This window comes from Apteryx mantelli, chromosome 1 (assembly GCF_036417845.1).
Source record: "Apteryx mantelli isolate bAptMan1 chromosome 1, bAptMan1.hap1, whole genome shotgun sequence".
NCBI classification, from domain to species: Eukaryota; Metazoa; Chordata; class Aves; order Apterygiformes; family Apterygidae; genus Apteryx; species Apteryx mantelli.
Window position 1 is genome coordinate 181,561,513 of NC_089978.1, and position 26,123 is coordinate 181,587,635.

General features: G+C 38.8%; 1 protein-coding gene across 3 annotated transcripts in view; it reads right to left on the reverse strand.

The window, feature by feature from the left end:
- TPH2 (tryptophan hydroxylase 2) overlaps positions 1-26,123 on the reverse strand; it is a 70,997-nt gene that overhangs the window by 35,467 nt on the left and 9,407 nt on the right. For all 3 annotated transcript variants that reach the window (XM_067289935.1, XM_067289934.1, XM_013947016.2), the window contains exons 5-8: positions 24,856-24,923; positions 18,355-18,551; positions 16,490-16,625; positions 10,788-10,914 (exon numbers count right to left, since the gene is read on the reverse strand). In XM_067289935.1, the coding sequence (XP_067146036.1) occupies positions 10,788-10,914; positions 16,490-16,625; positions 18,355-18,551; positions 24,856-24,923 (528 nt within the window). The remainder of the gene's footprint in view (positions 1-10,787; positions 10,915-16,489; positions 16,626-18,354; positions 18,552-24,855; positions 24,924-26,123) is intronic.

The following is a 26,123-nucleotide window of genomic DNA, read 5'->3' on the forward strand; positions in this document are numbered from 1 at the left end:
GTCTAGGAGTGACTTACCAAATGCAAAAGTCACTCTGAAATGATCATTAATGATCAAGCACCCACTAAACATGTAACATTTCTATCCTCAAATATGGCCTAATAATATGTACCTGTTCATAAGCTAATAAAAAGTTCAAAGTTGAATAATTAATCCTATAAAGGTTTTTACATTCTAGAAATGTAAAATGTCTCATTAAACTACAATTTTAGCCATTTCTATATAGTCAAATTATATATTTGTAACCATTATGGCTTACTGATTCAAGGTAGTGAGGAAAAATCTCTAGAAGGAGAATAATACCTTTTATTAGAAAAGAAGAATAATCCAGGAGTACCCACTCCTTCCCTCATGTCTTTAAAAAGCTCTGAGACAAAACTGCTTTATCTAGCAATATTAGTAGACATGATATTTATCAATGCCGTAATGATGGTTGGCAGGTAGCTCTCTATAGTATATAAAATATATAGCTAACACTCACAAACTGAAACAAAGTTATCTTGTCAAAACTAATGCTTTCTCTGATGCAAAAACAAAATCCCAAACCAAGCCCGAACCTAAAGAACAGACTGATTTTTTTTCCAGACTATGCCTGAAATTGAGCCATCATTTTGATGATCTGTTGACTTTGCACAACAACAGTTGCGGTCCCAGCTGGAATCAAACCAAAGAGAACCAAAATTATCTGATGCAAGGCCCTTCTCCATAAAGTTTTCTTGGCTTCAACAATGCACTCAGATTTAGAGGAAAGATTTCTGTGGTCCAATTGACAGCATTTGCTTTAACTTTCCAAAATCATAAACAAATCGAAAAACCCTTTACATAATAGCATCAGAAGACCTGCCAGCTCTAAGAAGTAGCTAACAGAATTTGTCACATGCTGTACCATATGAGCTTGGTTTGAAAGGCAGAGAGAGAGAGATACTTGCAAAATCACATGTTCTCTGGAGTTGATTTTTTCCCTGCAGAAACCCATATTCCCAAATAACAGTTTTTGGCAAGTAAAGGATTAACATTAATTTTGCAGCAACAAATTCTATCTTCATTTGCATGTGTACAACTATACTGACTTTAAGGAGACTGTATACATGGAAATGAAGGCAGAATTTAGCCCACAGACCTAAACTCATTGAAAGCAATGGCAAACCTCCCCTTGGCTTTCTGTGGTGTCAGGATTGGTCCTATAAACATATAATTAAGCTATATGTACAAATTTATTATGGCAGATCACCCAAAAATATGTTAATTAAAAATTTATGAGAGCATATTCCATCCAGCACTTTGATGTCATTTGATACAAAGACGACAACAGACACAAGAACCACTTCAAAAGCTGTAGCACTAAGTAATTAAGCCCTAGGCTTAGTTAGCTCTTTATGGACATCAGCCATATTCTGTCTCACTTCCATACTTTTATCTATGCAGACAAAGAGGATACCCAGGAATATGCTGGGTGAGAGAATCAGATTGAATCCATGTGACATGTTTAGTCCACAAGACAGTATTTAAAGCAATTCAGATTAATGCACAGTTGTGAATATTAAGTTAGGATATTTTCAGCTGTGCACAGACATGAATTTTTAGAATCCTTCCATAAGATGATGATTTTGGGCATATGCATATCGATAGAAGTATGATTGTTCTTTCTGCAAGCAAAACTATTTACTGAAATAATGCAGACCAGAAAAAGATGAGTGCATGGCTTCAGAACTTTTCTCATTACACATAATTAGTTTGGTTTCTGCTTGAAAACAGAATCTCCTGGAATTCTTCTCAAGATGGACCCACCATCCCCAGAAAGGAGGGCTGGGTGTGCAAGGCTGCAGATACAGATGCACTGTGCAGTGCAGCAGGGTGCAAAGATTTCTCAGCTAGGGGAATCTGGAGGTACACGCGTCCTAGCCAGGGAACAAGGTGGCTGTATTCACACAGGGCTGTGCCCGAGCTGAACCCTGCGAAGAGAGCTCAGTATGGTCTACCCCATATGCAGTCACTGAAACTCTCTTTCCACAGCACTCCTCAGCTGCTCTGGCTCCACGGAGAGCATGGGTAATGCTAACTCCCTTGTCTCTGCACTCACAGCACAGACATTTTCTTATTCCTAAGTGAGAACGAGACATCAGTGAAATGAGTTGCCATGTGCCACACTCCTTCACTTCCCCATGTACCTGTGTGCTGCTACTGGAAGATCTCCCATCAGTTGCACAAATGACTCAAATAATGACCACTCTGTGTCACAGAATCTTACAGATTTATGTAAACAAACATAACCTAAAAGCAAGGACACCGCACTATAAAATTTACTTTGTAAGTTTGCTTTGACAGCTACATACTCCTTTGAGAACACTTCTTAATGTAATGTGGGATGTACTGTAGTACACAAATAAAGCCTTAGTAGCATGAGACCTCCACAGCTCTGAGCTGCACATCCATACGCTTTACAAGCGAGTTTTGCATTATGTGCTATAACCAAAGCAAAACTTAGATGTGTAGCAATGTCACTATGAATCATATCTACACAGAACCGAGGATTATCTCTCTCCTTCAACATATATGAAGGCACAAGGGGAGTCGTGAAGAGCAGCAGCAATATACTCAGAACCTTTCTCTGCTGCTTTTTTCCTGTTTTCTTAATTTAAGCCTTTATTTCTGTAACTTGTGTGCTTTTTTTTAGGTATTACCTGAAGCATCTATGAATATCCATGCAAATGTTGTTCATTGGATGCTTTTCCTGAGTCCTTTTTTGTACCAGCTATATACGGTCTATAAAAGAGAATGTTTAAGCCTTTTCATTAGTGTATCTCCTAGTCTAGGTCAAAAGAAAAAATAAATATGCAAAAAATCCCTATCAAGATTCACAGACTCCTTCCACTTATTCTTCAACTTATCTCAGCTGGACCCAACACTGAAATGGTAGATGCTTGTTACTTGTGTGCATTTCTAAATTTTACAAATTCTTCCTGGGCTATTTTTTCGAGGATCACTTTTCTTACTGGTGTGGCAGAGTGCACATTCAGAATGCAAGCTATTGAACTACTAGCAAAGATTACTATTGCAAAATCTGTAATTTCCTAATGAAAATGAAGTTGCTTCTGAAAATAAACAAATGTAATTAACCGGCCTGTACTGTACGAAGCTCGCACTGTTCTCTTGTTAACCTGTATGTCAAAATATATTACTTGCATGCATGCAAATTTGCATTTGCAGTACAATAACTTCCAGGATTATGATTTAACCACTTTTGGAAACATAACACTGTTAAGAAATAGAAATAATTCCAGTGTCTGGTTGTAATTTTTCATTAGAAGCTTTTTCAATATTTCTAACTACTACGGGCTTGATTTTCATAAACTGAATACTGTTTAAAAGGAGCTAAATTATTTCTACAGTGATATTTCTAATACCTTCCCTGCTCCCAATTAAGTCAAATTAGCCCTCTCTTACACCTACCTTTCTCATTACACAGCTGGGCCCAAATACACAAGCATATAAACATGTTCCAAAATATCATTGTTTCTAGTTATTTGTGGGTGCAAAATTTTGCCTGGTAGGGCAACCTGAGATCCCTCAAGAAGCAGGTCACTGACCTGAGCTACTGCTAGAGCGCAGCACTGAGAGTCCGACTGTGCATCCTCATAACAACAGATGAACCTTTGCTCATGCTCTTAACTTTGAGTGGCATAGTAAGAAGTGTGAATATTTTCAGATGTAGCACTGGTCTTATACTGAGGAGGCCTGTCTTTAAAACTGTTTTCAAATCAGTATTTTATATCAGCCCTCTACAAATAATAAAAGCCAATTGCAACAGCAGTGGTCTAGCTCCCCACCTTTGTTCCAATGGCTGACACAAGATTTCTCCATCATCTAAGTTACTTCTCTCTTCCCTTCACACAATGTGCAGAAGCAGAATTACCCTTTTGCACCTTCTGCTGACCAGAAGCCGCAAGAATCCAGATCCTTGAATAGCAATGTTTATCAATAAAAATGAATCCCTCTTCCTACCTGCTCCTGTACACAGCCCGTTTCCCCCATCCCTAAGCAGCAAACCACAACAGCTCTATAACATCAGATCCACTCTGTCATACAAGTGTGAGCAGAGTTTAGCCTTTAAGAGATATACGTTCCCACTTCTATCACAAACACATATCCCTCAAAACAGGCTGCAATCTTCAGTGCTGCTCTTAACCAAATGTTGCACTTAGGGTTGGAACAGCTTGTTTACCCCACTCCCTGTCTGCTGGTTCAGATATTATTCTCTCTCATTCTTTTTCTTTTCCAGTTCTAATTCAAAGTGGAAAAGGTTCAGAGAAGAAATAGCATGAACAAAGTTACATCATCTTCCATATGAGGAACAACCAAGTAAACTAGTGCTTTTCAATCCAGAAAAAGAGACGGGGGGGGGGGGGGGGGAGCCAATTTATAAAGTCATGATAGCACAGAGAAAAGTGTGTAGAGATGAAACGTTCATTCTCTCTTCAAATACAAAACTATGGGGTATCAGAAAAAGCTAGCAGGAATCAAGTTCAAAACAAAAGAAGGAGATCGCTTCTCACACAGGGAATTGTTGAGCCATGGAGCTCTTTGCCAAAGAATTTTGCAGGTACTAAAAATTTACATGTCTTCAAAGATAAACAACTTTCACTGAAGAGAAATTCATTTAGGGTTACTAAGTACATTGTAAATATTAAGTACCACATTAGGAAAGAATCAGATATGCTTACCCTGTTCTTACACACTTTCTAAGCGGGTACTTATGAGCACCACTGGAAACAAGGCACCAGCCATTTGGCCTGACCTGTACAGCAGTTCATATGTAATCCAAATCTAGAAATAGACTGTTCTCATCCAGAACAAGGGCCTCAGCAAACTGTCACAATTCCCATACAAACACTGAGCAATCATTCCCATCTCATCAACAGAAGCCTTCAAATTCTCCTTGCACTAACTATGGAGTGCTAGCTTATTTTGAAATAGTGCAGGAGTTATTTGTTTTTGAGCAACAGAACTAGTTAGGCACTGCTGCTACCATTTTGTTCTTGTGCCATTCATCTCTGACACGATGACCATGATAATGCATTGCAAGGAAATACCGCATATTCTAAAATATTAAATACTGGTCCCTGGAATCTACATGTTTTTTCCCCCTTTAATCTGGCTCTGTGATACATGTGCTATCTTTTCTGCTCACCTATTCGATTATCTGTACTGTAGGATGGACTTGACATCATGGGCTTCAACTGGTTTATCAAAAAGGATTGCTGCAACGAGCGCTTGCAAACTGGGTACCATTATCTGTTATTAATTTTTTTTAGAGCATTACACAGAGCAAACCCACAAATTAGAGCATGCTTTTAGAGCACCAGTGAATGTGGTCAGAAACACTTTAGCAACCAAAGGAAGGTAATCCATCTGATCTGAGTTATTTGAATCTCCTGATTCAAACAGACCTCTGTGACTTGGTAAAGATTAAGAAGATCATGTGGTTTCATCAGCTCTTTCTTCTGTTTCTAGCATCATTTTCAGATTTTGCATTTGGCTAATTTCCAAATACATCCACATATAGGTGCTTTGCCTGTCCAAATTCAGGAACAGAAATATAGCCTGGGCCATATTCTTATACTTCTAAACAGATGAACAATATGGATGACAGTATTTCTAGCCTTGTGCTGTGTGATAGGACAACACCTGGCTATAGTTTTCTATCAAATCTAATTTCAGCTGTACAGTCCTAACAAGTTTTCACACTGGGAATTGGCTCGTCTTCCTCTAAGTGACAAGCAGCCTCAATCATTTCATCTGTATTGTCTGTAAGTTTGTCACAATTCACTCAAGCAGTTTTTAAATCATATTCCCTCTTGGCTCTTCAAGCCACGGGTCCATTACTCATTAACTAGAGCTGTAGCTGGAAGCAGCTCCTTTGCACGAAGTTCCATTATGTCACTACTGGACTTGGGGTATTCACTCTGCTCCCTCCTGGCATTCATCACGCAAGTATGGTACTCAACTGGTATACAGAATAAGGACTGAGCAGAGATTTGAATGCTAATCCTCAGTATGCTCAGGGAATGCCATAGCTCCAGGGCTGTAATACCCGTTTTTCTGTTGGCCAATAAATAATTACTTTTATATAACAGAATATCTTCAGCAGATGAGCAGATCAGAGACTTACCACAGTGGCTAGTGCACCGTCTATGGTTTTACAAGTATAAATAAGAAACATTCAAGAAGTCTTGTTTTTTCAGATGCATGGTGGGAATATTTGAATTTTCAAATATTTTCATAGTTCTCTTCTCAGCTCCATTTACTGAATTACAGATGAAGACAGTAATGCAATTCACAAGCTATACTTATACCCTAGCACATCAATATCCCTCCAGAAAATCTAATCCGATGTTTGTGAAGACAAGAGACTGCAACAGTTCGGCTCTGTCTAGTCAGACCACAAAAGCTGCATCTACTCAAAGTTACCAGACACAACTCAAGTCCTTATCTGCAATGTGCCTGTTTCTACCATTCTGCTTATCTCCTCAGCAAACAAAATGCGGTAATTGTTCTGAATCATGTTCCAGTTCTTCAGTGTGGGGAGAAGAACTGGAATAAAACCAACACAACCAGATAATGCAGATCCTCAGAGAGGAAAGGCAAGCAAGCTCACATGAATTACCACCGTCTTCTCCCAGACAGAGGGTTCTGAATGCAATTTTTTTCCAGCATACATTTATAAAATATTTTGTTTGTGATACATACGCAGACAAATCGTGGTCAGCTTTAGAAATACATCACTGGCCTCAGTCATTATCAGGCAAGGTAAAACATTTAGATTTATAACAAGCCTGAAATGCATTTAGAAAACCTCATCATACACAATTACTACAAATTCAGAAGCAACTGACTATCACAGTTTCCTGCATACAGGCTAGCAAAAACAAGAGAAATTGCTTGATTTCTACTGCCCTGCACTATTAAAATACCAGAATAAACATTACCAAGAGAGAGGAAAAGGTGACAATTTTTCATGTCTGGAGAGCTGAAGGCTTAAATATACCTTCCAGTAAGAAACAATTGGAAAACATTTAGTGGGAATAATTAGTCCCTAATGGTCAAATACCTAGGTGGAAAGACTGGTGATAAAGTGCATACAAACCAGACACTGTCCTAACCTCCTCTTTTCTGAAGCATCACCAGTTAGTTTGTCCCGTTGAATTTTATATACACATCCTATACTTACTGCCTCGCAAAGGGGCAACCTAAGCAGCTCTGAAAGAAGCCAGCAGAGGCTGGGAGTCATTCCTGCTATGAGCAAGAGAGACAGGATGCCACTTGTCAACTTGCAGCCCTACAAAACCACTGCTCTCTGGCTCTCAAGTCCACAAATTACAAGGTGATATTAAAATACAAACCGAGGCACACTTTTTGAATGATTTTCCTGACAAAACTTTACCTTATGTGCTGTTAAGTGTGGTGTAAATCATATATTATATAAATTAGTTGAAGCACCTCATGTCAAGTCATCCCCACAGTGCATAGTTTGATAGGTAGGCAGAAAAGACAGTTTTTATTTTAGTATTATGTGGAAATAGAAAAAACAGGCACACTCAGGCAAAAAAAAAAAAACCCAAAAAGCATTTTTAGAAAATCACAGAGTAGCACAAGACATCATGATCATGATAATGATCAGCATCCCAGACATATAAGCCCAATCTATTTCCTCAATTAGTAACTGCATTGTACCATAATACAAGCAATAAAATGGATTGTGTAATTATTTTGTCTTGTTCCAGTAATTTATATCTCAGTCATTTATTTTCTGTGTCTTCTCTCTTTCTTGAGAAGGTCTCCTACTACCCTCAAACACTGTAAAGGGAACAGCATCTCTCAAAAAACACTGTAAAGATAGTCTTTTGGCTCTTTCAATATTTTCATTTCTCATGGAAAGAATGCTTATGTGAAAGAGGAAAAGATGACACTTCCTTCCGCTTGCTCCACAGTCCGACTATCAGACTCATACATGAAAGTGAGGCGAGCTCATATCCTCCTTCTCAGCCCTCTCTCCCTGCAGCTCTCCTTTCCCCTCCCAGCTGGCCAGCACCAGGGTCTCTGCAACAGCTCTCCCACTTACATCTGTGCCCTCCATGGGGTTGCACAGATGTGACTAATTGCAACTTAGCAAACAAATCTGGTCTGCCCAGGGGCCAGGCTCCAGCTTGCTCTCCATCCACTGTGTCAAGTCTGCAGGGACAAAAACATCAGCAGGTTTCCTTTGCAGCTCAGGACTGAATGCACACAAAGAGCAGATCTATTGAGGCAGATGCACTGTAGCTTTTGAAAGCAGAATCAAGCAAAAGATTAGGAAATCACCTGTAATAATTCTTCCCTGTCTGGTCTGAATTCTTAAGAGGTGTTCTCTTCTCTTCCTAAAGCCATTGTCCTCTCTGAAATGGCTCAGCTGTTAATGTCACTATCTTTTTAAACAGGTCATGATAATGAGATGCTTGTTTGGGGCATATTGCCGCAAGCTCATTAATATGCATGTTCTCTCAGCTCATTTGTTTCTATATTTACTTTGAAGTTGCCTAGCTGGAAGCTGCATTGGTTTTCTTTGTTAGACTCTTGGCTGGCATTTTTCAGCTCAATGCGTCTCCATGTTTTTTACCTAGGTGGAAACGCAACAGAATCCTGCAAAAGCCAGTTAATAGAAACTCAGGTACCATTTGATACCCAGCTGAATGAATTCCTTGGCCTCCTCAGCCTCACTGCTGAGAGACATTCACGCCACTTCCCCTCAAGTTGGTTTTGTTGACATTACAAGTTTTAGGGCAAGTAATATCTCTGTATTTGTCAAGTACCTGCACCCCAGGGGAATCTAGCCCCTCGTTGTGTCTATGCAAAACAGCATCTGGATTACCGTAAGGCTCTCTCTAAATGTCTCTTCCACCTGAAAGAGCTATTTCCAGCATGGGAAGAGAAATCAAATTTGACTCAGATATCAAATTCTCAGTGTGATAAGGGAAAGTGATTCAGTTGTCTTGTTTTATTTTTGGCTTTGTGATTCAGGAACAGTTCATTGTTCAGATGACAGAGTCAGTCATAATTGGGCATTTTTGTGAGGCCGGCAGGAGGGGAGTTGTGAAAGCATTTATATAATGTTCAGAGGTCACTTTATATTAACATCTCTCCCCAAACAGAGCAGTCCCAACATTGTCCTCTGCAACAGACTCATGTCATTTAAGGGTATTTCGGGGCGAAAGACTTGGACATATTGTTTTCCTCAAAATACCTACAGGAACAGTCTGTTAGCTAGTTCTTCTCTGCAGGCTGCAGGTCATGACAAGGTAGGCCTGCTTCCTACCAAGTCCCTTCCTAGCAAATATGCAAATAGACACAACAGCTTTCATGATTCCTGCACAGGAACAACAGTTTCCTCTCAGTAAATGGCCATTAGAAAACCAAGCAACACATCCTGAAGCACGTGAGAGGAGGTGGCCATGAGCGAGACATCAAGCCTGTCTAATTAAGAAGCGAGGCCTGTTTGATTAAATGAATTGGTGGGCTCTTCTGGAGGGCTACAGGGAAAAAATAAAGAAATAAACAAACGAACAGGTACAGAGCAGAGTAGAACTCATTCTTCAGCAGATGGGACTCTAACTCACTGCTAAGCTAGTGCATCAATACTATGACAGTTTAATGGATCTTGTTTTGAATTTGCCTTCAATACTGGGAAAAAGTTATTTGCAACCCTTAAAATCACCACTGCAGTTCTCATATGTACAAAAGCAACAGTATCCTGGTAACCAATTCTTCTGCTGGATCTCGCAGAATTTTTCATCAGTGTCAATATTTAAATATTGAGCTGCTTTTTAAATATAATCTTGTTTATGATATTATTTGCAGTATTAGTTTTAACAGGATACACAAAATGAAGCATACAGTAAGTTAAAACAAAACAACTGAACAGAGCAAGCAGAGGTCACCAATCTATGTCATGATGCAAAGGAAAAAAAGATGAGCTGTGTGGAAATGGTAACACAGCAGGGCTGACAGGTGGGCAGAAGCTGGGAGTCCTGGCAACTTGGCAGGGTCCTTCAGTGGAATCTGAGAGTCCCTGACACAACAGGCAAGAAAGTTCCAGTCAGGTGGTTAGTAGCATCTAACATCTTTGATATGCAGCCTCATCCTGTTCTCACTGACTGTCTACTCCCGTATGTCTCGTTTGATGAAACACAAAATCCAGCTCACAACCACTGGCTGAGATACATGATCTCGGTCTAGATTTATTGCTGCAAAGCCTTGGTTTATATATTCTCCAACAGAAGCAGGATCAAGGGTGCAACATCTCAAAATCCAGCACACACTACAATACAGTGAACATCTGCAAAGCAGATCAGCGAGTACTGAAATAGCAGTGCTAAGAGCCAAAGTGGCTTCCTGTGGAGGAGTTTAGAGTGTAGAGCTGAGAGCACACACCAAAGATGTTTTCTTTTCTTCCAAAAGTACCTTGGTTACTTGTTTTTAGCACCCTGAAGTAGACAAAATCCATCTCAACAATCCTCGGGAATTGGATAGTTACAGCACATAAATAGTTAAACTGACTACCTAAAGACTAGTGTGTTCAGCTTTGCTCTTATTAAAGACAATGAGGAAATGCCTAAAGCTCTGTGACTGTCACATCACAGTCATCTGCAACCTGAAAATTAAGTCAGATCTGGTAAGACAACGCACGTCACTTCATTAACTGAAAAGACAGACAGGGATAAGAGAAAGCATGCCAAAAAAGATTTTTGACTCACAGTGGCTAACTTCTGAACATCTTCATCAGATGCTCCCAGTGAAGCAAGTCCTATTTCTTGTGAAAACTGGGCAAATTTGGGATCAGCAAGCAGAGGTACGTGTCCCAAGAGTTCATGGCATGTATCCCTAGGGGAATGGAAATGAGAAGAGCACCATCACAAAAATAAATCTAAACATTCCATAACCAATTTAACATAAGCCATTTTACATGGGCTCAACCTTACTTTAAAAGTCTTACATCTTTCTGCAGTACAGCTGTTCTTCCCTGTATACAATTCTATAGAAACACACAGGTTTGCTTCTATTAAATGAGTTATATGTCACTTAATCCCACCTATTCCATGACCTTCCCATCATTTCCAGATTGACTGGGAAGGCCTGATCACTGCTGTCTTCCAGGCTTTGTCCACAAAGACTGAACTGCCGAAAGGAAAGTCAGCTGTCTCACAAGTACAATTTTCAGCAATTCTCTCCACGTGAACCAAGTTCAAAATCCAACACACACACTCTTCCTCTTCTCCATTCCCCACTCTGCACTTGGATACAGCTCCATAACCATACATTTTGCCATCTACATATCAGAAATTTAAGGCAATATTTAAAAGGTATCTGTGTGCTTCATTTCTAGTTTAGTCCCAACTTCCTACTATAATTATATATTTAAATATATATATATAAATATATAAATATATATATAAAAAATATATATATAAATATATATTTTGTTATGCAGTCCAGTTTTCACCAGGCAGATTTCAGAAAAAGTAAAGAACCTGGATCATTTCAGAAGGAAGTGCCTGGTATCGTAGTAATGAAAACTATCTACTGTCCACACCTGTGAGTGCATTATTAGTCACAACAAAGTGCAAATGTAAGTCTATTAAAAACAAACAAACAAACAAAAGTGCACATGCATCATCTATAAAAAGCTCTCAAACAATTCTGAAAGTTTCCCTATATTTGTTCACAGAAAATAATGGACTTGGTAGTAAAGTTCACTTTAAAAATCTGATTTGACATTTCCTTTGCTTTTGTCTTTCCAAAGACGTTTCTCTCTCTCTCTTTTTTTTTTTTTAAGCTGTAAACAAATGTTTTAAAGGCAGGGAGGAAAAATCAAGTTTTTGCCTTCTACCCCAAATCATCCAATTTGTCTTTCATAAGTATTTTTGTTCTAAAAGACACAGACTCTGACACTTCAGATAAATCAAGAACAGAAAAACAACCCTATATATAATTTAATGACTCCTATTCTCACTAAGAGATGCCACTATTCTTCACCAAGAAATCTGTGCCAACTGTCTCTAGGTAGATAGTAATTCCTGACTGCATGCAAAAGAACATTAGCATTATTGGCAATCCTAATTTCCCTCACCAAAAGTTTATCAAATACAGTTGCAATATTGTACAGTTACATACAAATCTCTCTTCTCGGCCCAGATGGCCTCCCTGACAGAAGCTTACCAACATTTGCTCATATTTATATTCACACTTCTCGGTGAGACAGGCACAGCTCTGAAGTTGTGCATGGTATGTCTGAGCTAAGGACACGTATGACTAATACACTCTATAGTAGGGAGGAATTACCAAATCTAATTTTGCTTGTGTTTATACAGCAATCTTTCCTAGATGTATGCATTCCCCAAAGCAGCTGACAAGGTACATGGGGACTTCTGTGTCACATGATGAAACAAACATGTTTCATGGAGGTTGACTTGAGACACAGTGGCGGCAACACAGACTGTGCACTCAAATTCCCTGTGCACCAGTATTTCTAGTCAATGTCTGTGAAACATGTTTGATATTTACAGTTGGCCAGAAACAATATGAGATATTATAGTTACATTAGGAAAAGTATTTGTATGCGTTTTCCACTGGTAAAGCTCATCCCTCTTTCTGAAAGTAAGATTGTCCCTCCCTTGTTCTTATATCACTGCATGTTCCTTCAGAGCATGGGAACTACCTGAACTCTTCTTTCCTGTTTTTCTTCAAAAATAGCTGGCAAGAAGTCTTTTATGATCTCTACACCCCTTTGCTCAATGATGTTCCAAGTCTAGCATGATGACTGAAGTTCCCTATCAGAGGACCCGTAGCTTAGTACTCCCTTCCTAACTGGAGCTCAGAAGTGAAAAATTGGCTTGCTCTGCATCCACCTCTTCGTTCAGGAGATGGTTTGCACCACTTGGGTGGATAATAATCAAAGGTTAATGACTCTTCTTTATTAATCCAGTTCCAGTCACAACAATTTCTTCCATCACCTCCTGGCAGGGAAACTGAGTTTGCAGTCTGATAGATACATCCAGAAAATTCCCAGTACCAAACAGAATTTACTAGATGACCCAATTCCCCTGACCATCACCTTCCAACACAGAAATGGGCCACAAAGTCACCCAGTGCAGAGCTTTAACTCCATTTCCCATCTTCACTGGAGAAATCAACACTAATTGCTGTCTGAACGCTTTACCTATGCCGCACTGCAACAGTGCAGAGATATTTAAGGTAACTTCATACCAGTAGTTCGGATAATGAGAGTAAAGAAGATACAGTGGGACTGACTTCAAGTTCCTGGCTTCACATAAGCATACTCGGCTTCAGGCAAGCTTCTACAGCTGCATCACTAGTATTGGTATCTGAGGTACTGTCCACATCCGTATCTACTTGTGCTGCAGTCACAACTCCCAGAAACACATAGAGCAAAGCTGGGGTATTCCTGGTTCTGCACTGGGACGCAGGCTCTTGGTATCACTTCCACCCATGCCCACAAAAACGGGAACAGACAAAGGCTAGTCCTATTAACTTGTCTATCTTGGCAAGGAGGGGAGGATGAGGAGGCAGAAGATATTTCTGTTCTGTCTTTAGCTTACTGATTTTTCTATAAAAACTACAAATAGTAATATTTTGAATGTGTAGTTACAGAGCGGCGAGTTTAAAATAAAAAATAAATGAACAACAACAACAGAAAACTTCCAGACAGAACCAGGAACTAGCATTGGGAATGGTCATAGGAGGCTCTTAGATTTCCCTGCCAGTCTGGCCCTTTATAGATAGTCTAAACAATATAATTCTTTGCTTAACTACCAGGCTTGATTCTTTTGTTTTGTTTTATTCAGAAAATAATTAAGTTCCTTTAATTTATTCACACACATTGCTCAAAGAAAATAACATTTTCGTAATGCACTTTTCACAGCAAAAGATTTTTCTTGGAGTAAATTAGTTAGTAGAACAGAGGAAATCTATACAGTTCTGTGAATGCAGTAGAAACATAATGAAACCCAGGAAGAAATGTTTTTAAATGCATATAGTAGTGATAGAGATCAAGCAAAGTGAATTCCCTAATTGCATCTAGCTCTATAGTCTGGGTGTTAAGTCTGATGGAAAGCCCATTGAAGTCAATGGGAGTCTTTTTATCACGTTTATATCATTGAAATACCACATTCACAGATCCAGGACCTGCAGCAAACCTCATTATGTCGCCATATATCAACAAACAGATCCGAAGGGATTGCAGCTACTACAGAGGATGAAGAAATGCCCCCACTCAAGTCAGTGGTAGTTTTGCCACTGACTACAACAAAGCCAGGATTTCACTCTGCATGTCTGGTAACGCTTACTATATGCAGTATATTATGAAAAATCACACACAGTTTAAAAGGGCTTTTCAAAAATTTCCTATGGAGTTCATTGTAGTGAGCATACATTATTTCATTTACGTAATTTCTGAACAAGTCGGTCTGTAGGAAGAGAGCAACATTATTAGAGAATGACAACGTAATTCCTATATTAGTCATATTTAGAGCTGTTAAGACCATAACCTGGATTTTTAAGTTCAGTCCAAATAAGGAACAAGAATCTTCATTCTAATTCAGCTACTATTACTATACAGTGACTTGTAATACACCATGACCAGAAAGGTTATTAAAAAAAAAAAAAGTTGCAGCTACTACTAAACATCAGCTATGATACGCTGCATAATTCTGTGTGTAAGCAGCATCCTGAAAAATAGAGGTCACAAATACACAAATCAATGAACCAGACACCATCAGCAAAAACATACACACACTTGATTGTTTCCTGGAACATGTTCCTTCCTTTGTCTCTGTTGGTGTTACGTACCTAAATCCCCTATCAACAGATGGAAATAAAGTCCTAGTTTATATTAAGTTAATAAATGTCATCATCCCTCTGCTGAGCATTACCAGGTGTGGCAAACTGAGATACTGGCTTACCACTGGAAAGGAAATCATTAGTGCAAAGCCTGGTACTTCCTAAGTATAATTTCTTTACCTGAAATATCTACAGATCTCTTCAGATAGAACAGAAGAGGCCAGCATCACACTTCCAATCCCTTTTTTCAGGATTCTACATTTTAGCAATTTTGCCTAATAATTGCTGAGATTAAAGTTCTAAATTACTGAGATGACAGAAGTGAGTGAATTCTTTCAGGGATTGCCACCAATTTCCTAATAGAAACATGCATCACAAAACCAGCCTCACAGCACTTTAGCAGACTTTGCTTTGCTCACATGCTGAGGAAAAAAGTAGATATGTGTATAACAGCACCACCTGGTGACTCCTGCTAGAATAATATGTTAAAGCATTGTTGGAAACAGCTTAATATGCAGTTCCCTTAATCTTTTTATATCCAAAAATGTTATTGCATATTTTCAACAGGCTATTCATGAAATCAAAGCAAGGCATGTGTCCAAACGTTTATAAGACTGGAGCTGAATATATATGGATGTGTATATATATGTGTCTACATGTATATGCGTATAAAATATATAAACCCTTTCTGTAAATTTTGGCAAAAATAAAACACACCAAAATAGTACTAGCTGAATAAACAACAGCCACCATTTCATGCTAATGGTCTCATGACTGATTCACTGCATAAACACCATTCCCGTGGTTTACAAGATCTGCAGATGCCTTTGGTGAAAATACCTCTATACTACCTGACTGTCATGTACTGTTCTGTTATTACCGCACAGAGCACACAGCATATAACACAAGGCAAAGAACAAAATTGCTTGAATTTTTTTCTACTTTTCATCAAGATCCCAAACGCCAAAAGATTTCATCCAAAACTTGAAATATTCTGTTTTGGAAAAGCTACAGTGCAGTCCCATGAAAGTCATAGTTAAATGTCTCTTATTTCCGTTATGTTCTACATCACCAGCTTCGTATCTAACATCCTCTTTGGGTAAGAGAGCAGTATCTCATGGCTTGATTGTGCTGTATCATGGGAAACAAATAAAGTTCAGCTGGGGAATGTGGCCCAAAGAGAGAAATGGGGACTTCAGAAGACCAAATTATAATCTGAAAGCAATTTTTTTCAAGGAATTCATGTTTTCTTTGTTTTGTTTTTTAATTTCTTTATTTCCCCCACTGGAAATTAAGATTTTAGACACTTTTTCAAGATGTTTATTGTAGAATGGGGGAAACTCCATTTTCCACTGAAAAACAACTCAGAATTTTTTGACCCATCATATAAATAACAGTCATTTAAGTATAAAGTCCAAGAAGAAGCTTTTGGATGAAATTCCGGCCCCATCAAAGTGAAGGGTTTTGTCACTGACTTCAGTGTAACTAGACTTCTACCTTTGTGGGAAGGCTCCTCTTCTCAATCTTAGCAAATGCAATTGGGTCCTTTAAGAATCCAGTAAGCATATTTTTTAGTACTAAAGCTAACACAGAAACTTACGGTTCTGGTGTGTAGAGAGGATCTGAGCCATGTCGTATATACTGAGTACAGTGAAAAACTCTATATGCTAATCCAGCTAAAAAATCTCGGGGAGACAGGTATCCAGCAACTGGTCTCACTGTGAAGCCAGACCTTTCTGAAGTGAAGGAGATAATGAAAGACCATATTATGATCATATTAAGTATCTCTATACCAATTTCTGAGGACAGGTAATGATCTGTAGTTAATGATTCAATCAGAAGCATGACACCAAAAATCTTGGCTAAAGATCACCATATGTAATTTTCACCTACTATGTACAAGAACTGTTTTGCATTGCTAGCATATGTTTAATAAAAACAGCTTGAGGTAATTAAAAGTTTGTTTTAATAACTTTATCTAGAAAAGAAGATAAGGGTATGCATAAGTGATGCTCTCAAATCACAAAGTATCTGATTTTCATGTCCAGTACCAAACAGGAGAGAAGTTTTCAAAACAAGATAACTTCTGTAAAAATATTGCAAACTAACAGAACAGAATAGGATTAAACCAAAAATGTCATAAGTTTTACAGATAAAATACTGTCTTGTGACAATAAAATACTGACTTTCATATTTGAGATTCTCATTTAAATATTTAACAAAGTATTCCTTTGTCAGATTAGTCCCAGTAGGGAATTATTTCAGACTCAGTGACTTTGAAAAGGACATTTCTCTCCCAAATTCATTCTTTACTCTTTCAGGTGTTTACAGGAAAATGCTCCAAGTTTATCTTCCACAGGCTGTTGTATTTAGTCTGAAAACATATTTCTGAAAGAAGTATGGTTTTTTTAAGTTTCTAGTTAGGGAAAAAGAATCTATATACTTTGGTATCATTCCTTAGAGACTGGAAGACAACATATGAGGGACCCAGGACACAACCAAACTCAAAGAGTGATCAGTAAATGCAGGTGATCATAAACAAGAATTAAGGATGAAGAAGGGAATGGGGAAAGTAAATCTTTCATTACAAATTTTGTGTGTTTTTTAGTTAAAAATTTTCCATTCACATTTGAGACAAAAATTTTGCAAATTTTTTTCATAACACTAGGAGTATAAATATCTTTTTTTCCACGTATACATATCTGTATTTTAGTTCTGAGCTCCTGCAATTTGTCCAAGAGGATTAAGGCACAAGTGCATGCATTGGAAAGGACCCTTGAGGAGAAGAAAGAATCAGAATGCTGACAGCTTGCCTCTCTAGGGTTAAAACCAGCAGGCTCATGTCTGCCACTTCTCCTTCCTTATGAAATAAATTTTGACTACCTATGAAAAAGAAGGGCGTTTTTGCATTTTCAAACTTAAATAGGTAATATCCTGATCCCTTAAAAATGACATGAAAGAGAAGTGCCTCATGTTTAGTAAGGGCACACTTCATGTACAACAATGTGCCAAACCTGCTCTCTTTTTAAAATTTTGTTATCTATATATTTTATTCCTCCTTTTAACCGCCTGGATATTTGTTATCTAGACATTTATCCCTCATTTTAACTGTCTGGATATTTGGGAGATGCACACTGTGGTAATCAGAAGAGCAGAGCTAATTCAGCTCTTTCTTTTGATCATACTGAAAAACTTTTCTCCCTGTGCAGGATAATATTATGTGATATGTGATTGACTACATAATTCCTCTCACCTTCTTACTACATACATGCAACTATCTCAACTGAACAAATTCTCTCCCATGGAGAACGTAAAAAATATATATAAATATATATATACTTTGGTCTAAACCAAAGCCCACTGGCAATACTGGGAGTCCTTTTCTCCTATGCGCTTTGTATTTCATACCAATGGAAAAGAGTGTTTTCAAGAAACCATATCTATTGATGAACCAGAATGTCTTACCTTTAAGAAAAATAGAAACATCTTCCAGTTGAGGCACATTATCCTCTCTATATCCACAGTACTTGGTCAGCAGAGGAAAGTTTTTTAAATATTCACGACAAGCATGGGTGGGATAGAGTTTACTGAGTTCCCTAAATACCACCCCCCACGTTTTAATTTCTTCAGCTGTGTACTCCACTCTGGGAATGGGTTGACCACTGTAAAAAATAAAATAATACAAAAATATGTTTGAACACAACCAGGTTCTAGACTGGCAAAATATCTGTAAATATCTGTTATTTAAATAAGACAGACAAGCCTATTAAAAACTGATTATTTAAAAAATGACTATATGCTTTTTTCCTAGAATTTCCTCTTGATGATCTCTATATTGTACAATTACATTTATTTCTTAAGAATTTAATTTATTTCTTATTAAAAAACAAGACTATTTCTTATTTTTGTGCATATCATAGTAGAAAGATGGACTTCTCGTACCATACAGTGTTTTTATATCAGAGTAATATTTCTGTTTGTCACCACTGGTGCCTTTGTAAATAAGTAGCTCAAGATCCTGCTGCAGTTTCAGCCCTGCAGTTTACTGATGCATATTCAGTAAAACCATCAGTAGTCCTATGCATTCTTTAAAATACAAAACATTATGCACAGAGCATCATTACTTAGCATTTTATGAAGTGAATATTAGGTAATTACATAGATGTTTACAATATGTGGATGCGATTAAAAATACGTATTTATTGTTCAGACTCTTGTTTAAATTTGAAGATATGTTTAGAACTGCAGATTTACTCTGTCAGGACTACATCATGAGGAAGCTCATCTCACAGCCAACAGCCTATCCTATGCAAAACTAAGCCTCTGAATCCATCTTTTTTTAACTTTTTAACATTAAACTTTTTATTCTCCACAATTCCTCTTCCTCCTCCCCCTTATGCAGATGCATAGAAACTGCAAAGCAGGAGACTTCCAGGGTGCCTCCTTGCCTGCTAATCTGCCTCTGACATCCAAGATTTGCCCTGAGTGGTTCTAGTTAATTTAAAACTGACTGACTGTGTGAAGAGTGTGAAGGGGTCCTTCCAGTTTGCACTGCCCGGTATTTAGCTCTATGGAATCTCCCACACCATGCTCATAAGCCATCATCTCACATAATAAATTACCCCTAGAAACTTTATAATCTTCCTCTAGATTTAACATTCACAACCTGTGAAATCTGCTTTCTCCTCAGGTATCCCTCTCCTTTCCCAGACCTTAACCAAGTACAGATTAACAAAGGGATTAACAGGATACCCTCCCACCCCCTCTCTCCTGCTCCGCTGCCACAGGGCTGGCAACTCCGACACTCCCAGCTCAGTGCTGCAGCTTCCTCCCCCAGCTCCTCAGTCCCAGACACCAGACTCGGTCGGCTGGGCTGCCGAACAGGGGTATCAGGCCCGGGGGAGCCCAGAGCAGCAGGAGAGCTGCAGTGCTGGTCTGTCACTGAGAGGGGTCTCCTTCCCAGGTATCACCAGTTCATCATTCTATCTCCATCATATGATGCAAAGACAACAAACCCTCATGTCACACGTAATTGCAGTCCCTATATGCATGTGAGAAGAACTTCTGCCCTACCTTAATTTGTGGTTGTCCCTTTGTCTTTATTGAAAAATAACTATTTAAACCCCCTGCCTTTCACTATATCAAAGTATTTTGATCCTTGGCAGCATCTGTCAGTCAAAGGCTACTTTGTATGAAGTACTTATGCTTGTTAAATACTCACTGAACATTCAATACATTAAATCTTCTTGTTCCCCTTCAGCCACTCTTTTGCAGACATGACAAGAATTGCAACACGTTAGCGAAGCATTTCTCACCAACAGAAGCTGCACTGGGTCTAAACGCATTGTGTGGTGGGAGTCAAACCTTCCTATCTTGTATCTGTCTTCACCTTTACACTCTATCAACCCTAAGCTGCCTGCCTGCTTGTGGAAAGCGTAACACAGCTATTTTAAATTGTATTATACACAAGTGGACACCAGGCAGCTGTTCCACCCACGTGGGGCTGCCAAAATACCGTGCAGTAGCCATGTCCCTTTTCCTTAGACCTGACCACTACTATGGATATTGTCAGTATGGGTCAGCGCAGGCCCAGCAATGCTGAAGAAATCTATGCACCAGTGGGAAAATTCAACTTACTATTTAGCCTGTCGCTAGAGAGGTATAACAAGAACAAGCATCTGAAGCTTATTCACTGCTCACCAGCAGGTTTATAACTTAGTTATTGTTTCAACTAATTCACCTGGTACTGAAATAAGGTTCAATGGGCATGTATTCCTTAATAGAATTTATGCCTAGGAAAGCCAATCTTATTTCCAGCCCATCAAGATATGGCTTTCTTTACCCAGAAGATCAAGAGAGCCAGACTTGAGGGAGGACCCACACCATTCTCACTCAGCTCTGCAAAACTCCATTTCCTCCTACTTAAAGTTAGACCCACCTTGTGCTCAAACATCCAGTAATTCACATGAATGGACAGCCTGCATACCCAGTTTTCTTGTGGCTGAATACGATGACTTTCCAGGCTAACCTAACTTGAATTTTTATTTCCCCTTATTAAAATAGGGTCTTTCCATTTTGCCATGGTCATGAGTTATCAAGTCATATTATAAATTCCCTCTATAAACTTTGTATTTCTCCTCCTGCTTTAATCTTCACAACACTTTTGCAATCCCTAATCAGTCTCAGAGGACTAATTAGCAAGATTAACACATCTCCTCTAACTTTAAGATAGAAACTAAGCGAAGCAGGGAGAAACATTTATTTTTTGGTCCACTTATTTCATGCAGCTGATTTTCATTGCTGTACTTTATTAACATCCCTTTCCCTTTAACACCTAGCACCAGAAAATCCCTAATTCTCCAGGTTCACTTCTCAGTGTTTTTCTCTCTCACTCCCTCTCCCCCCTACTGAGGCCTCTTTATGTTCAACCAAAGCAGAATGTCTACTGCTATAGAACAACAGGAATTCATAAAGGAAACACCAAACAGGGACTTTTCCACTCAACAATTTTTGACAGAGCTAATTTTTTGTAGGCAAATCTCTTCACTATTGTTTTAAGGAACTGAGGTTTTTTTAACACTGGAAAATGAAAAGGAGAAACACATCAAACCTCAGTTAATGACTAGGTAGGTCACTTACCTAGGATATGAGCAACAGAGGTTCAAGAGAATGCTCTGAATTTGGTCTCCAAGGAAAGCAGTCTTTATAACATAGAATTGTTAGCTACACTGGGGTGAAGCGCTCTCAACATTTCCTGCCAAAGCTGCTCTTTTTTGTATAAATAAGTAAATAGTCATTAGGCCAGAGAAGAGTCTGACAAGACTGCAGCGTAGTCTCAGGACATCCAAATTAATTCTGAATTCACCAACATGGGTGGCAGAAACAGTTTAGCTGTAGAAGCACAGAGTCCTTCACGAGCTAATTTACCTTTCCTCCATGCAGCTTAGACTGAGCTCCAGGTTGCTGAGGGTGAAGGACTCCCTGGGCTGTCTCCACAGAGCAGACAGATAAACTTAGACAGAGACTGACTGCCCAGCAGATATGGCACTCCAGTGGGGTTAAGATAACTAGTTCTAACTTCAGCAGACCTGAGGAGTTAGAATGAGATGCTGCCACATCTCGGTAACTGCTACAGTTACCGGCCTATCAGCTGTTTTGTGGTCCCTGACTAAAAAGTATTTAAAGTATCTTGATTTCACTCTTCTGATAATAAGGGGAAAAGTTGAAAATCTTTTAAATGTTTGAAAGCATCAGTGGGACAAGGAGGGTATTTTCTGAGCAGCTTTATTGAAGTACAAGATCCGGCCATCAAATAACCCCTGTTTTGGCTGCTTTGATTTTTGTAATTTGCCTGCAAAAATGGTTGTTGAGCCTCCAAAATCTAAAGAAGCAAAAGAATTTTTCCTTCCCTTTGTTGTATCTGTTTTTCTGGGAATACACAGGATTACTCTAAGTGATTTTGTGAAAAGAGGTTTCCCACTGCTTCGGGGGGGGGGGGGGGGATCTTTGGGGTAGAAGACCAGCAACTGCCTAGTGAGCCAGCAGCATGATCTTTCCAGTAGTTAGGCATCTTAGTGGGGAAGAGGGAGGAAGATGCTTCCAGCAATTTAGCAGCTGTGAAATACATGGCACTACTGTTACTGTTATGGGTAAATGGAGTATGATCTGAGTTTACTGAAGGAGTTCTAGAAGTGCACATAGCCTGCCCTCATCCACAGGTATCTGCTTGACATTTTATACTACAATAAAAGCTAGTCAAGAAGAAGAACTATCTCAATCAGTTGAAAACAAAAAAAAACCCTGTCTCTGTCCATTTTTCAAATATAAGTGAACTTAGGACTTACCCAGTCAGCAGAGAGAGCAAACTGCAGAGCCTGGGAAGTTTCTCCAACAGCCACCAGCCTGCCCCCAGCAGGCAGAAGCTCAGTGTGCTGGATGAATGTCAGAAGCACCCAGCTAAACAAATGCCACCACGGGGCAAAAGAAAGGGGAACCTACGCTAGCACTTAGTAATCTGTTAGATTGGTAATACCATAAGGATATGACTGGACAACAGTAAAGGAAGAAGAAATCAGGATAATATGGTCACAATGCACAGTTTATGTTGTTGTCCCCCCCAGCCTTCCACAGCCCATGTATTAGCTTCATAATAAAGAACAGAAAAGCAGAACCAAATAATCTTTAAAAACCTGTTTTTGAGTTGCTTCCTGCCAAGATGTGCCTTTTATGCAGGGTGAAAAAAATGTTGTCTTTTATATTTTTTAAACAACGTAGGTAGAAATCTCAAAAGAGAAAAATGAAAAATCTGAAAAAGTATGGTAAGATTGAAAAGAACATGAAATTAGTATGTTCTTTTCCTTGAGAATGAGGGTTTAGGCCTGTTACAAATAAAATTAAGAGTATGACCGGGGTCAGTTAAATGCTTATGTGACAAGAAAATTACAACACAGCAGGTATTTGTAGGTAGTGCAGAAAGTTTTCTAACTTCCAGGGATGGTAACAAATTGGAAATACTGGCTTGATCTGGAAAGATAAAATTCAATGAGAAAATATGTGCACTGTATTTGTGCTCAGACACCAGCACCAATAACTACAGAAAAATCTACTGACTGAATTCTGAGAAGTTTAGAGCTGTATTGGCAAAATTAATAAAAGGCATTTTGCAACATACAGTGTATTAAGAAAATGAAAAGAAAATAATAATTCCCTTCTCTAGTGAGTTTGTCTAACTACAGCTTTCTTAGTTTTGGATCAAATCCTGGGATCCTATGAGTTCTTTCTTAAAGTCAGCGATACTGTTCCTCATTAAAGAATGAACAAAAATCAAATTAGAATTTCAGGCTTCAGCCTGAAAGCTGAGACCCTGAAAGTCTACTGGCTCTGTGGAAACTACCAAGGTATGGGGAAAAAAAGCATACGTATATTTATATATGTCATGGAGGCAGCTAATTCTCCCAGGCCCTTTGGAATAAGAAAATCTCTAAACCACAATTGTACCATGATACAAACGCAAGGATTTTTCACAAAACACCACATATAAACAGCATCCAGGGGTTCCAGACTCTTTCAGAGGGCACCGCACACCCTAATGCCAAAGAAATTCCTTTAGTCACAATCCATATTGAGGTTAGGACTGCACAGGTCATCTACTCTCTTCAGTAATCAGAAATCATCCTAGTAGTAAAACTAGAAGTAATAATTCTTTTTTGTCATGGATTCAAATGTTGTTCCTTACCTTGTGTGGCCTGTACAGCAGGAGATTTTCCTCCCTTCTCTCTTGGTTCTCTGCATTAGGAGTGTCATATATGCAGTATCCTGTGCAACAGCATACTGTTGCTCCTACCCCAAGAAGCTCACCCTTAGTCAACAGGTAGTTTCTGAGGCTCTGAACATCCTCAGGACTAGACTCATGTCCTGGTTCAACTTTGGCAGGTAGGAATGTGATTCATTTAATAATTGTGACAGAAGTGAAGCTTGTCTGAACAGTGGGAAGCACATGGTGTGCTCTACGTACAACACTTTTTTCTGGGCGCCATTCCAGGTACGTATAACAGTTCTCCTCACAATGGGCACAATTTTCTTTGTCTCAAGTAGCAAGTAACAGTTTGGTGTTCTGTGACCAGGCTCTAGCCCACGTAGGGACACTGGATATGTATGATTCTGTGGTACATCAGTTTGTCATTAAGGCACTGCATTTTGCGTTTGCAAAACAATTTCTTAAGTTTAACGAGCTATGAAAAAAAAGCTTAAAAGGTAGCACTTACCTTCCAAACTCTTTACTTGCCTGTATCTGTACTGAATTTGTAACAGGATTGCAAGCATTAAGTTTGTCAATTATAGCCTACACTAAATCGGTCAAAGTTTAAAGGCTCGCTTTGTCTACTGCAAAACTTCATCCTGCAGAATGAAGTGCAGCATGAATTCTAACTAGTCAGCAGCACAGGGAAAAATTATAACAGTACTTACTATTTATAGCTCATGGCGACATCCACAAAGTATTTTCTTCTCTGTCGATAGACGTTGTCTTTGAAGCCCTTAAGCAAGAAAGAAGAGATTAATTTATAATAAAGACAGAAAATTAGCTGTAAGAGCTACAAAATAAATCATTAAAGTGTTTATTTAGTGCCTAATTATATTGTATTCTGATTAACATCACCTACTGGACTGTAAGAGAAAATAAGTTAGTGCTTTTTTCTGCCACAGGAGTATTTTCAAGACAGGCTTGTACACAGGTACAGCCAGGCATCCAAAATGTTACAAAACAGGAATTTTTTTCTTGCCATTCATCTCACTCAGATTTTTCTTGACCTAAATGGAGAGCTACATGCAGTCACAAAGCAGAATAATTGATGTATCCTTAATACATCTTTCATCACTAGAAAACTAAAGTGCCCAAAGTTCAGAAACAACTCATTTTGAAGATGCTACTTCGGCAGTTGCCATCTTAACTAACACATCAGGGACTGAACCATCAGCTTCTGGCAGTAAATATGCACATTGCTCCAATCTGAGTTACAGAGGCAAGGCTCTACCTCATGGGCTGTAGCAGGCTCATACCCTTTGCATATTAAGTACAAAGCAGCTGTACAACATACACACACACATCAGTCACTTATAGCCCTGTCAGCTATTCAAAACTAAAACAAGATCTCTTCTATACCTATAAAAGATTTAGACACTTCAGGTTTGGGGCTCCAAAAGAGCTATCTATTTTCAAGACAGGACTGCCAACCTCCTGAAGATGAAAAAGGGTAAACAGTTAAGTAAGTTCCACACTTAACAGCCCCAAAAGTGCATTTAAGTTTCCCTTAGTCACAAATGGAAAGTAAATCACATTTGCCTCTTACAGCTCACATGCACAAACACAAGCCATTGAAGGGAATGAAAAGATAATGTCTTTTGATTCAAAAGGCTTGCATAAACTTTAGGAAATTCTGAGAGCTATTGTAACTGCCCTGTAACAGAAGTTGTGCTGCTGGGGCAGACTAAAGGAGAATATAAAAGGACTGCAGAAAACCTTCAGGCCTCCACTCTCAAACAGGGAAGCAGAGGTCTTATAACATCCTTCAGATACTAGATGACTTTTTTCCTTCCTTGGCATCCATCTGGCTATGGACTTGTTGTCCATACCTATAAAGAGATCAGCTGCTTCATAATGTCTAGGTTCCTCAAACATTTGCCTTATCAGACCCTGCATTTTTGTGGCCTGCTTTAAATGGGGCATAGCACTTCCC